This window comes from Crotalus tigris, unplaced genomic scaffold (genome assembly GCF_016545835.1).
Source record: "Crotalus tigris isolate CLP2741 ecotype Arizona unplaced genomic scaffold, ASM1654583v1 scf7180000024425.453735, whole genome shotgun sequence".
NCBI classification, from domain to species: domain Eukaryota; kingdom Metazoa; phylum Chordata; class Lepidosauria; order Squamata; family Viperidae; genus Crotalus; species Crotalus tigris.
In genome coordinates, this window is record NW_024100592.1 from 268,619 (window position 1) to 283,362 (window position 14,744).

Below are 14,744 nucleotides of genomic sequence, written 5' to 3' on the forward strand. Positions count from 1 at the left end.
AGAGAAAGAAGGTTCAGTTTATTTTAGAACTTTATAACTTTAACCAATGGCTAGAAAAACAAACTAGTGAGAAACAAATGTGATATTTTATGCTGAATACATACTAGTAAGAAGAATGTTATGCATTGATTAATTAATACTGTTTATGATTATTGTTTATTACACTTACTACAGTTATCTATTACTATATTAACTATTGTTAGCTAAACATATGTACCCGAACAATAGTTTGCTAAATATTGAAAATGTCACTTGAGGGATAACCCCAATGTTGACCCCAACCTGTCCTAATCCCAATTCTGATCCCAACCCCACCCTAAACCTTAACCCTATCCCAACCCTATTTTATCCCTAACCCTATAAAACTCAATAAACTTTTTTAAAAGAAAAACCACGAGCAGTTGAAAAGTGATTTTGATAAAATGAACCAAAAAATTAACAATATAGATTCTCAAATTGAAAAATTTAAACAGATGATCACAGACAACCAACGAAGAATTCAAAAAGTAGAAGATAAATCAGCTGAGGTTGATCAGAAATTAGAAGTTTTAAAAGATGAAAATCAAAAATTGATGCAAATAAAGGGAGAATTAGAAGATTCAATAGCCATCATAGAAATGGAAAAGGCCTCATACTTTTTAAGATTCCAAAATATAATAGAAGATAGGGAAGAAGATCTTCTAGGCTTGATAACCAAACTACAAACAGATGTATTAGGAAGTGGGAAATTGCAAATCGAAGGAGAATTAGACCAGATCTATCAAATCAACTCAAACTATGCTAGAAGAAATAAAGTACCTAGGGAAGTGCATGTTAGATTTCTTAAAAGATCTACAAGAGATGAGATTTTGAGAAAAGTAAGAGATGAACTGTTGAAATAGAAAGAAAAAGAAATTGTAGTCCTTAAACAAATTCCTAGGAGAATTAAGAGAGTCTCAAAGAGAATATCAATTCCTAATTAGGAAACTGGCTGAAAAAGGAGTGGATTTTAGATGGTTTATTCCAGAAGGGATCTTAATCTACTGGGACATGAAAAGATACAGACTGGACACATCATATAAAGCAATGGAGTTCTTTGATAATCACAGAGTATTTCTGGAAAGAGATGACCCTGAACCAAAGAAACAAGAAGAAACGGCAGTAGAAGGAGCAGCTAAACAAAGAGAGGAGGAAGAAATTAAAAACACATATGCAGAAGAAGGAGCAAGACCAAGAGACCAGAGACAGATAAGATCGAATAGAAGATCAAGACCTAGATATAACTGAAAAAGATGGAGGAATGTGGGATTTTGTCAATAAATATAAATGGACTAAATTCTCCTTTAAAAAGGAGAAAAATCTTTTCACAACTACAAAAGTTAAAAATGGATATAATTTGTCTACAAGAAACACATATTAAGAGACAACATTACAAATTGTTAGAACAACTGAAAATTGACAAACTTTACTCCACATTAGCATCTCAAAAGAAAAGAGGAATAGCTTTATATATTAAAGAAAAGATGAACCCCAAACAAATTTATGCAGATGAAGAGGGGAGAATATTAATGGTGGAAATAATAATGGATCAAAAACAGATATTGATGGTAGCAATATACGCATCTAATGATAAATAAGAGCAATTCTATCAAAAACTGTATAAAAATATTAGATTTAAACTATCAAAATCTTTGTATAATGGGAGATTTTAATGCAATAATAGATGGAACTTTGGACTATAAAAGCACCAAACAAGGGAGAAAAGGAGGAAATATATTACCTAAAACATTCTTAAAAATAATAGAAGAACTCTGCATTCAAGATATATGGAGAGAAAAAACCCCAAAGAAATTGCAATGCACATTTTATTCAAATAGACATAAATCATGGTCTAGAATCGATATGATATGGACATCTTTGGAATTGAAAACAATGATACAAGAAGTTGAGATAGAAAGTAATGTTTGGGCAGACTATAACCCAATAAAAGTGACTTGGAAAGGAACTAAGAAAAAATCAAAATGGTCCTTGAATAAATCTGTATTGAAAGAAAAAGAATTCTTACAACTAGCGACAAAGGAAATGGAATTTTTCTTCAAAATAAATAAGAAAGAAGAAACATCACTTCAAAATGTGTGGGACATGGCTAAAGCATATTTCAGAGGGTTGGCTATAACTTATATCGCTAAAAAGAATAAAGAAAAGAAGCAACTACAGTTAAAGTTGAAGAAAGAGTTCAGAAAGCTAGAATCAGAATTACAAATAGACCCACAAAAGAAAATACTTAAGAAACAAATGGAGATAATAAAGCATAAATTAAATTTAGCTGAGATGGAAATAATGGCTCAACAGATTAAAAGGACTAAACAGAATTTGTTTAAAAATGTCAACAAGCCAGGGAAATGGTTAGCATATAGACTGAAAAAAGAAAAAGAGATAAATTTGATAACTAATCTGCAAGATCCAAAAGGAGAATTACAGTTTCAAAATGATACAGTTTAAAAAATCATTAAAGATTACTATGAGACACTCTACAAGGCGGAGAAAATTCCAAAAGAAAAAATACAATAGTACTTAAAAAAAAGCAGATTTACCAAAAATTCCGGACAAGATCCAAGACATATTAAATGGCAAAATATCAATGATGGAGATTATATAGGCCATAAAAAAGCAAAAGAAGGATAAGACTCCGGGCCCAGATGGATTACCTGCAGAATTCTATACATCACTACAAGATGTATTAAGTCCGATTTTGAAAGAATTGTGTAATGAAATTATCTTGGAGGCTAAAATACCAAATACATGGACTGAAGCCAATATTACTTTAATAACTAAAGAAGACTTTGATTTGACACAAATAAAAATTAAAGACCAATATCATTATTAAATGTAGACTACAAAAGTTTTGCTTCAATAATGGCAGAAAGAATAAAGAAATTTTTGATTGAATTTATACACACAGATCAAAATGGTTTCTTATCTAAAAGAGAGATAAAAAAATAATCTAAGAATGATCCTTGATGTGTTAAGAGTATTACGAAATTCATCCAGGGAAACAGATGGCTTTAATATTCCTTGATGCACAAAACACATTTGACAACTTAAACTGGCAATTTATGTTTCAGCAGCTTGCAAAAATGGACTTTGGAAAAAACTTTAAAAATGCAATTCAAACAATTTATTGTAAACAGACTGCTAAAATAATCATAAATGGAGACTATACAGAAAATTTCAACATTAAAAAGGGCACAAGACAGGGGTATCCATTACCACCATTACTGTTTATACTAACATTGGATGTATTGAATAGAAACATTAGACAAGATACAGAAATTGAAGGACTGGAGATAAAATATGAAAAATATAAATTACAAGCATTTGCAGATGACTTGGTTTTTATATTGGAAAATCCATTGGAAACAAGCACTAAACTTCTGGAGAACATAAAAAAATTTGGAAAAGTGGCAGGCCTGACAATAAATAGAGAAAAGGCTAAAGTGTTGACATAGAACTTAACAGAAAAACAAAAAAATCAACTAATAATAAAAACAAATCTCCAAATAGTTAAAAATGTCAAGTACTTGGAAATTTATTTAACAGCAAGATGTGTAAAAGTAAAAGAAGATAATTATGTAAGACTGCTAAAACAAATAAAATTGGATTTGGAAAAGTGGAAGAACATCCAACTTTCAATGTTGGGGAGAATAGCAACAGTGAAAATGAATATCTTACCAAAAATGGTCTTTTTATTCCAAACAATCCCTGTAAGGTTGGGAAAAGCTTTTTTTTATGAACTGAATAGAATAATATTGAAATTTATCTGAGAAGGAAAAAAAAGCTAGAATCAGTGAAAATGCTACAAGAAGCAAAAGACAGTGGAGGAATTGGACTGCCAGACTGGAGGTTATGCTGTCAAGTAACCATTCTAACATGGCTTAAAGAATGGATAATGCTTAGAGATAAAAGACTACTATACCTAGAGGGGCATGACCTGCAAATTGGTTGGCATGCCTTTCTGTGGTATAGAAAGAATAAAATACATAGATACTTTGAAAACCATTTTATAAAAAATGCACTTCTTTCAGAATGCGAAAGAATAAAAGAAAAAATGTATATTAAGATATCTGAATGGCTTTCAACAATGGAAGCTTTTGCTTACCCAAATTTAATTAACTAGGATAAAGTCATGATTTATAAAGATATTTTGGATAATGAAGGAAAATTGAAAAACAGACAAGAATTACAAGAACAAGGTATTGATTTAGCATGGTGGCCATATCTGCAAATTCAAACGAGAAATGAAAAAGATGTTAAAACAACAGGTTTTAAAAAAGAGCAGACAGACTTTGATGAGATACTGTTAAAAAGAGATGAAAAGTTGATCAAGAAACTCTATAGATTTCTATTAAATTTAAAGATGGAGGAAAAACAAGTAAAAGAAACAATGATAATATGGGCAAAGAATTTTGGACATACTATAGAATTAGAAGAGTGGCAAAAATTATGGGAAAGAAATATTAAATTAACTAAAGCAGTGCCATATAAAGAAAACCTATACATAATGTTTTAAGATGGCACATGACACCAGTAAAACTAGCAAAAATGTTTAAAAATATTTCAAACAATTGTTGGAAATGCAAACAAAGGCCAGATACATACTACCACATCTGGTGGACATCCCCTAAAGCAAAAAGGTATTGGACTAAAGTACATTTATGATTGGATAAGATGACTAAAAAACAAATAGACTTTAAACCAGAACTGTTTTTGTTAGGAATAATAGGAGCCAATATGAGAAAGATTGCAGATATCTAATACTACTTGTATTAACAGCAGCAAAAATTGTATTTGACCAATATTGGAAAAATGAAAACTTATCAACTGAAGAATTACTAATTAAGAAAATTCTAGAGTGTGCAGAAATGGATAGATTGACTTTAAAGATTAAAGAGAAAGAAGATTCAGTCTACTTTAGAATATGGGATAACTTTTACCAATGGCTAGAAAGGAATGTGACATGTAATTTTGAATATATATTAATAAGAAGAAAGCTACAGAGTGATTAATACTTTTATGATAATTAACTACATCTATTATTCTTAGTTAAATACATGTACCCAGATAATATGCTATTTGCTACATATTGAAAATGTTACCTGGGAAAACCCCAACCACAAACTTAACCCCAACCCAAACCCCAATCCTAATCCCGACCCCATTTTATCCTTAACCCTATTAAAACCAATAAAATTTATAATAAAAAAGAAGAAAATTCTTAAAACAAAGAAAAAGATGAAACCAGAAACTTTTTGGAGGGCTCAATGGATAAAGACTTGGAGAAAAAAATGGAACATATCTTATGTTGACAGCAGCAAAATGGACAAAATGCATAAAAATGGAAGGACATTTTGATTCCCACTATGGACAAATTGCTACAGAAACTGATTGAGTTGGCAGAAATAGACAAATTGACCATTATGACTAAAGAAAAGAATATAAGTATTTTTGTTTTCTACTTGGAGGCCACTTCTGGACTTTATGCTTGAGGTGGAAAAAATGAAACTTTATTTTGGGTTTTACTGTTTAGATTTATTTGTTGTCATAGAAATGGCTAGTTTATACTATTATGGAAAAGTAAGAAGTTTAGGTTCGATGTTAATACTTTATTCTACTGCAACAGACAGGGTCAGAAGTCAATGCTTTTTTTTTTTCTTTTCTGCTTCTCCTCCTTTCTTTCACTTTTCCCTCCTCACTGTGTCCTATTATTTGTTTTTGTATTTTTATATTTTATTCTATAATCTAATAAAATGTTAAAATTTGAATGAATGAATAAATAAATAAATAAATAACTAGTACAACCCAGGGTCTATAAAGGCTAAGCTATGGTTGACACCTTCACTCATCTATGACATTCAGACCTACAAGATGACCTTTATCCTGCAATTTCTTCATATGGAGAAGTTGTCCAATGGGCAACCTTTGACCTCTCCTTATTCTGTTGGACCAAGCTTGTCACTGGTCTGTTGGTCATCCCTGTATCTAGAGATATTTAGTTCACTTTTTTCTCATCTGAGAGTCTGTCTGTTTTGTTATTAAACAGTTATGTGGATAATATTTTTACGATAAGGGAAATATACAAAAAAAGTTACAGAACACACTTCTTTCCTCTGCCTTACTTTATTAAGTTCCACTGTCTCAAGATATTATAAACCAGCCACCTCTGTCCTTGTCAATCCTTTAAGGTAAACCAGATTAAGAAATGCTACCTTATTATTGCAAGGCATTGCCTCAGAAACTTGAAAACCTGTCAAAGTTTATCTCTGCTCCATGTTACACTAAACAAAATCAAGGTGGGTTATTTTGACTTTGTGTAGAATATTTCCTTCCGTTTCCAGACTAAGCAATCTTTTCTGCTAGTTGTTTCTTAATCATTCTTTCTTATCTTCTCCAAGGTCATCTCTGATTTTTTTACAGTTAGTATTAGAAGCTAGTTAAGAAAAAATAGCTAAAAGCAATAAAATATAGTGATGCAAAATAGGAGAACTGATGGGTTTCGCACTGTTAAATATAAAAAAATAACCTAATCACTTAGCTTTACATCCAAATAGTTAGCATATATTTCAGGAATATTTCAATCCACATATTCCTGAAATATATGCTTATTTGTTCATGTGCATCATCTGGTTCTTAGATACCTGAGATAGAACCTAGAAAATTACACATCAGAGTTAGGGTAGAGATGGTTTGTATCATTCCATTCTCATCACATGGTACCCATGGAAGTCCTTTTTCCTATAACAAGTAACACTGTCAAAGTTTTCTATATTAATTGATCATGTTAAACAAAGAATGCCCCCCCCCCAAATCATTGGCAGATAATAAACCCTCCCTGAGTTTGCTAACCCTACATTTCTGCCATAGGGCCTTTAGCAGTCAAAAGGTTTGAACTGAAAACTACTTAGTGACATCCTCCTCCCATAAGGTGTTAAGGAGAAGCCCACAGAGGGAACAGATTCTCTACTTCAGACCTCTAGCAGGCTCCTTACTTCAGATTAGTATACTGAAAAATCACAATCAGGAATGTGATATTTTTCTCTGTGGGCTTGAGCTAAAAAAAAACTTGATTCCATTTCTAGATAAAATGTTCCTAAAATAAATCTATATCATTCTAAGTTCATTCTGTCTAAAAACTGATTTAAATTCTTTCTTTTAGAAAAGGTAAATGATACATTTAGAGTTATAAATCTAATGCTAAGGCATAGACAATTTCTTGTTTTTTTAAGCCATACCTAAATTTAAATTAAGGAACAGTTTGGCCTTTTTCAGTTCTAGGGTGATATAATCTCCTTGCTGTCCTTCTCCGTGAAAGAGTACACCTTCACTTTCAATGGTTTTAAATTTCAAAGCGATGACATCTTTCAGCGTTTTCAATGTTTTCTTCTTGTGTCCAAATCTATACGGTAATACAGCATGGCCATCAAAATTGATAACATCAGCCCCTAAAGAGGAAAATAAAATTATTGTTGAATAGTTATGTACTGCTTAGGCTAAGTAAAGCAAAATCTTATATATTTATATCAAGACAGGCAAGCAAATATTTAAGGAATGTGTGATCTGGTTTTTACATATTCAACTGATACATGGAAAACTGTACATTAGTTCATGCAGTTATAAGATAATCTCTCCTGATTATTTTTATTAACATATTATACAATAGTGACTTAACATATTGTTAAATGTATGGGCCTTTCTTCCTGCTAATGAGTTAATGAAGAGACATTTATTTCATCTTCTCATGATATTTTTTCTTTATGATTAATATAAAGTTCTGCCAAAAGATACACTTGATTGACTATTCAATGACTGCAAAATGTCATAGACACTGGGTCTTGCCATCAATCTAAAATGCACCATGGAAATTATAAAGTAAACTTACAGAAAGAAATTGGAGTTCTCAAAACCATTGAAAAATATCTGTGTAAATACATTGAAAATGGCCACCACGTGGAGACATTCAAAAGAAGTTATCTGAGTACATCAAATCAGGATTATACACATTTTAAAATGGTCTTCACTGTTGCAATAGCTAAGGTATGCTTGAATATAATTGAACACATATATAACCTGCAATATTAAACATGAACATTTTTAGATTTGTCCCCAAGCATCAGAATGCTTGGCTGATTATTATAAAATGAACTACTTATATAACTTAAGACAAGTTGATTCCTACAATAATTTCTCAGCACAGCTTGTATGATCTTAACCAGGCCATTGAAATTTGGCAACAAAAATCCTTTTTTTTTTTTTGCCTGTACAATTTTTGAAAAGACAGAAGGGAAGGTGAAAGGATTAATAGAAGCCTTATATTCATAAATAAACATGGGTAGGACTGATACTATCAGTAGACTAAATTTAAAATGATTTAATTGCAATTCCAGAATAAACTCCCAGTGCAAGTAAAGCAAATCTGCAAATCTGATGCTTTGATAACTGCATAATTTCTGTGTTAATTTTACTTTTGGTTGATTACACACAGAATTAAATTTTGCCATCAAGTTTACATATTGGTAATTATATTCACTAATTTAGGAATGATAGAAGACTAAGTTGTTGTAAAATACTCATATTGCACTGTAATTGTGAGTGTGTAAGAAATTAAATTATAAACATTATTGACCATTGATAGAGCAATGAGTTTTCAGTATCACTTGTCCCACCTCTAGAACAAGCAAATCAAATCTGAAAGACCAAGTAAAAACAGCAGCTCAGTGTGCTTTCAACTGGATTCAAGGTATGATTGTTAGTTATAAAACCTCCTTGGCATGGGGCCACCTCTTTCCAGTTCTTTCTATGCATCCCACATTGTCTGACAGGAGATGTATACTCCATGTCCCTTCAATAAAAAGTGTGCCATTTTATGGAACCTTGGAAGTATATCTTTTCTGACATATTTCTATCTTCTAGAACACCATCCCCTGCCATTCACTTGCCCCATATAAAACCTAATGATTGTTTGCAAGTTATTCAGTCCTCACTTTATCTTCCATACAAGCATTCTGGGAAATACTATTGGCTGCAAGAGAGTAATAGCTTAAAGTCATTTGGAGAGTTCCACAGCCAAATCTTTCTCGTTCATTCAAAGATAAATCAATATTTCCATATTTCTATACACAACATTATTCAAACCTACATTAGTAATTCTTCCTGAATCATTATCATTAACAAGAAGAAGTAGAAGAAACATGAAGTGAGAAGAAAGAGAAAAGAGATAAAATTTGGATCCTGGTGAAATTCGAGGAGAAGGAAGAAAATAGGAAAGCTTGATTGTAATGTGGGGAAGGAAGAGAGTAGCTTTATTTTTTGGTTATTATTAGATTTCCATGCAGATTCAGTGTTCTTATTCTACAAACAGAATTGTCAGGAAGTATTGGACATATTATAACCTTATCTTATGTAAGCAACACAAATAATATATAAATATATCCATCTGTTGCTTTATACTCCAAGGACATAATGAGGTTTACTGATTGCAATTTGTTTTACAGCAAACAAAATAACAAAATGCCTTGCAATATAAAATAACTCTTACCTTGAAAAGACAGCCTATGCTATTTCATATCATACATTAAGAAGAGAAATCAGTTAATAAATCAATATAACACTTAAATTTTCTACTTGTAACATATGTTATGCGGATGAACTAAAGCAAGGCCCAAAGGATTACTTAGGTTTATCTCACAATAATTAATGACACAATGTTCATTGAATGCTTTTAAAAAAGCAATAAATTCCTGAGAAAAGGTTACTATTCTGTTTTCAATGTAAAGGCATTGAGACAAGGCATGAGTAACAACAGTCTTCTCTTTATTTTAATCTCCAACAGAACTAACACAAAATGGCGCCGATTCCTTTTATACCCCTTTGCAGGGACAGTGTCAGCCAATCAATACAACGGATTCTCCGGCTTTGCGAATGGGCAATAGGCTGGAGACAGCCTGTCTGGTCCCGAGCATCCATGTGGTCTGCCTGGGCCTCTCTGCAGCTTCCTGCACCTGCTGAGTCACTTAGCAGGCCCAGGATATAAAACCCCTCCTCCGTTATTTCAAAACATAGTACTTAATATTTTACAATACTACAAATCTAATACCTTGTCAATTCTTTAATCATAACACAATGATATTCATTATTGTGCATTACTATAAATTGAACACTTGTTCTTTTGAGCGTGTTCTGATTTCTAAGTACCCTTAAACCTGCCCACCTCCTGACAGGAATCTTATATAGTCCTGTAAGTGCTTGGTGGACCTCTGGCTCGCTCTGACCTTCTTGGAGCAGTTGTGATTGCCTGGCCTGCAAGCTCACCTGCCAAACTTGGCAGATCAGGACTATGTCCAGGTCCATAGTTCCTAGACTCAGGTGACCCTCCAACCTGCTGACTGGCCAGATCCTGTAAACCCAGACCAGAGTTGCTTGGTGGGGTGGGATTCCCCAAGTCCACAATGGACCCCTCTTGGGAGCACTGTCCTGTGAGCCCAAGACCAGCAGATGGAATGGCTGAACATTGTGAGCAATGTCCTATGGACCCAGTGCCGGTGCCAGAGTCAGGAGCCACCTCATTGGCACAACACCTTACTGGTGTCTGTGAAGTTCCACTTTCGCAGAGAGACTGCAGTCCATGATCGTAATCGTGGTCCTTCCCCCCAAGAGCAGAGTCAGGAGCGGAAATGTGGCTTGGAAGCCTCCAGCACAGTTGGTCGATGTGTCGACGTAACACACGACCATCATCCAAGGCCACTTCATATGACAGCGACCCAGTGACTTTGCAGACCACTGCTGTCACCCAGAGATGTCCAGGTCCATAGTTCCTTGCCCAGACTGGATTGCCCACCTGTAGTCTCATAGGTGCCTGTGGCTATGACACCTGTGCAGCCACCTGGTCTGGGTGCAATCTGTCCAGTTTTGTAATGAGTCTGTGACTCCAGCAGAGTTCAGTTGGGCTCTTTTCAGTGGCTGTGCAAAATGTGGTATGGTGGCAAAGAAGAAAGTCAGTTAACCTGTGATGCCAGCTTCCGTGAATGATCCTCTTTAAAGCATCTTTGGTTGTGCGCACCATACGCTCAGCCTGGCCATTGGACGTTGGATGAAACAGTGTGGATGTGACATGACAGATCATGTTGGCCTGTAGAAAAGCCTGAAACTCAGAAGAAGTGAATTGGGATCCATTGTCAGAGACAAGGACATCTGGAAACCCATGAGAGGTGAAGATCCATCTCAACATCTGGATGGTCCTGCAGTAGTAGTGGAGGAGACAGGAATGACCTTTAGCCACTTGGAATGGCTGTCCATGAGGAGAAGGAAGAATTGCCCCTGAAAGGGGCCAGCATAGTCGATATGAACTCTCGACCAAAGGGCATGTGTCTCTTCTCACCTGTGTACAGGAGCCTGAGGTATTTCAGGCCTAGACTGTTGGTAAATACTGCACCCATGGACCTGGGCCTCGATCTCTTTATTGAGTCCAGGCCACTAAAGATGGCTGCACACAAGCGCCTTCATCCGGACTATTTTCGGATGTCCCTCATGCAGAGAGAGCAAGATTCTAGTCCTCAATGAGGCTTGGATCACTACCCTGCTACCCCATAGGACACACCCCTTGAAGATGGATAGTCGTGCTTCCTCTTCCAGAAATTCTGGAACTCTGTGCCAGGACATGTGTCAGGCCATCCTGACAGCACCCATGTCAACATGCATGTTAGCGTGTGATTAATGGCTGTTTCTGAAGCCACATACCTAGCATTGAGGGGAGACTCAGGCAAATCCTGAATGGAAAGTATGTGGTTAGCTGGAGCAGGATCTGATTCTTCTAGCTGTAGAGGTAGTCTGCTGAGGTCATCTGCATGGCCCATTTCTTTGCCTGGTTTGTGAACCAGTGAGTAGTCATACACAGAAAGAAAAATTGACCATCTCAGCATTCTAGGAGAGATTATGTGTGGGGTTTGCTTGTTGGTTGTAAACAACCCCAGCAGTGGCTTATTGTCTGTAAAGACTGTGAAATGGCGACCATATAAAAAGTCATGGAACTTTTTTATGCCAGCCACTATGGCCAAGGCTTCTCTATCTATCTGCGGGTAATTACGCTCAGCAGGTGATAGAGTCCTAGAATAGTAAGCTACAAGGACTTGTATCCCATCAGCCTTTAAGTGACATAACAGAGCCCCAATCCCATAAGGGGATGCATCACAGGCTATGCACACAGGCAGTTGCTCATTGAAATGTGCTAGAACCTCATTTGAAGACAGCAAGGCCTTGACCTCTGCAAAACTCCTTTTGTGGACTTTTGTCCACTGCCATGGAGCCTGTTTATCCAAGAGCCACTGCAGCCTTGTGAGGGAGGAATGAATGGTAAAAGTTTAACAGTCCCAGAAAAAGCCTGAAGTTCGCTCTTCAACTTGGGATTTGGGGCCTGCTGAATTGCTTTGAGATTGGATTCCACAGGATGGATGCCTTCAGCATCAATACGGAATCCCAGAAACTCTGTGGAGGTCACTACAATTTTACATTTGTTTTACTTTAGCTTCAGCCTCGCTTGGCAGAAATGCAGTAAGAGAGCCCAAAGCCTTTCAGACAGATTTTCAGATGATTCCCCAGCGATGAGGACATCATTGAAGTAAAGGCAAACTCCTGGAATATTGCGAGGCGTTCGCTCCATCACGCTTTGGAAAATGCCAGGGGCTACGTTAACCCCGAACTGCAGCCTTTTAACCTTAAATGCTCCCCGGTGCGTTACAATTGTTTGAGCCTCTGCCATTGCCTCATCACTGGTAGTTGTTGATAGGCCTGTTTGGTGAAAACTAGGCCTCCTTTGAGGGAGGCTAGAATATGGCTTACCACTGGCACCGGGTAAGAATGCTGCTGCAATGTTTTGTTAAGTGTACATTTATAGTCCGCACAAATGCGGACTTCACCATTGGCCTTCAGTGGCATAACTATGGGAGTTTCCCATGGACTAATATCCATGGGTTTAACAATACCCTGCTGAAGCAGCTTGTCCAGCTCTGCGTTAATCTTGTTCTTCAACGCAAAGGGCACCCGATGGGACTTAATCCTAATGGGGGTGATGGATGGGTCTAACTGTAAAGCAATGGGAGGCCCCTTGTACGATCCAGGTTCTGGACTGAACACATCAGCAAACTCCTTGCAAACTGCTGCAAGGCCTGTCATTTGCAAGCTGTGAAGTCCGGTCACTTGTGCTGTCACCTTATACTGTCACCCCCAACCACAACTACATCTAACAAGCCTTCAAAGTTCCTATGTTGAACTTTGAACTTTGAATTCCCTTCATACTGAATCGGGAATTCTGAAAGTCAGTAAGAATTAAATTTGACGGCCTGAGTTTAACTCACTGGCCACTTCTACAACAAATATTCTTGAAAGTGTCCTAAGATATGATTGATAAAGTGGACCTCATGTCCAACTCCATAGATAGGGGAACCCCCTGCAAATTGACGTCAATGTGAAGCTTCTTCCTTAGTGGCTTATGGGCCCCAGTTTTAAAAATACTTCTATGGGATGCACAAAAACCCACCCTGTTCTGGCTGGGGACCCTGGTACCTTTCCGAGGCAATTCTTACTAAAACCGGTCTTTCTGGCAATCCAAACAGATGGCGGCTATGTGGCCTTGCCTGCCACATGCCCGGCAAATGGCGGAGCAGAAACAGCAATCGGAGCACTTGTGGCGATCTCCACATCCAAAACACCAAGGGAATGAAGTTGCCTTTTCCTTTCGCTCTTGAGGCCTTTACTCTGCTGGCTGCTGCAATCGGTCAACCTCCATCTCTGAATCCTGTTTGGATACCTCTTGAGTGACCTCTTGATGGACTGAACTTAAAGTTGGAGGGTTCTTGGAAAACCACAAGGCCTTCACAGCTCCGCCCATTGCTTTGTCGGCTGAAATCTCTCTTGAAAGAGAAACATCTTCTCTCACAAATATCTTTTGCTGTAGCTTGCGACTTCTTAGCCCACAACTAGACAATCACAAAGTCTTTCTTCCTGATCCTTGAATTCGCATGGCCTAGCTGCTTGTCACAACACCAATAAATTCCGCAGCAGACTTTCCTGGATGCTGGTCCCTCTGCTCTAATGTGTGTCGCTATGCAATCACTGAAAGCTTTGGTTCAAAGTGTTCCCGCAACATCCTCTTCAGCTCAGCATAAGTGATGGATTCAAGTGGTGCTAGGGTGACCAAATTCTCAGCAATATCGAAAGTCTCTTGCCCACAGACAAACAGTAGCATAGCAGCTTTAAGACCGTCCTTCCGAACTTGGTTTACCCAACAGTAGTTCTCTACCCGGGCCACATAAGAACTCCAATGTTGCAGATGAGCTGTGTCAAATTCTGACAGACGGCCTAGCTTGGACATTGTTACTTCCCAGCGGCCTCATCAATGCCTCATGCTGCAAGGCTTGAGAAGGGGTCCCTTTTGCCAAGCTCTCCTCCGGCGTTCTCGTACTGGCAGGCAGAGTCGCACTCTCCGGACGCCAAACTTCCCAGCGCTTCAGGCCTTCCGTAGTGAGTCAGCCTATCTTCTTTTGTTGTTTCCCTTGCAGCATATCCCACATTTGTTGCCAATGTTCTGTTTTTGATGTAAAGGTATTGAGACAAGGCAGGAATAACAACAGACTTCTCTTTATTTTAATCTCCAACAGAACTAACACAAAATGGTTATACCCCTTTGCAGGGACAGTGTCAACTAATCAATACAATGG

The 14,744-nt window shown here is 36.7% G+C and overlaps 1 protein-coding gene across 1 annotated transcript in view; it reads right to left on the bottom strand.

Annotated features, from left to right (window-relative positions):
• Positions 1-14,744, bottom strand: part of LOC120302150 (contactin-associated protein-like 2) — a 246,397-nt gene that overhangs the window by 194,830 nt on the left and 36,823 nt on the right. Inside the window, exon 3 of the mRNA XM_039330149.1 lies at positions 7,269-7,478. Coding sequence (XP_039186083.1) covers positions 7,269-7,478 — 210 coding nt within the window. The remainder of the gene's footprint in view (positions 1-7,268; positions 7,479-14,744) is intronic.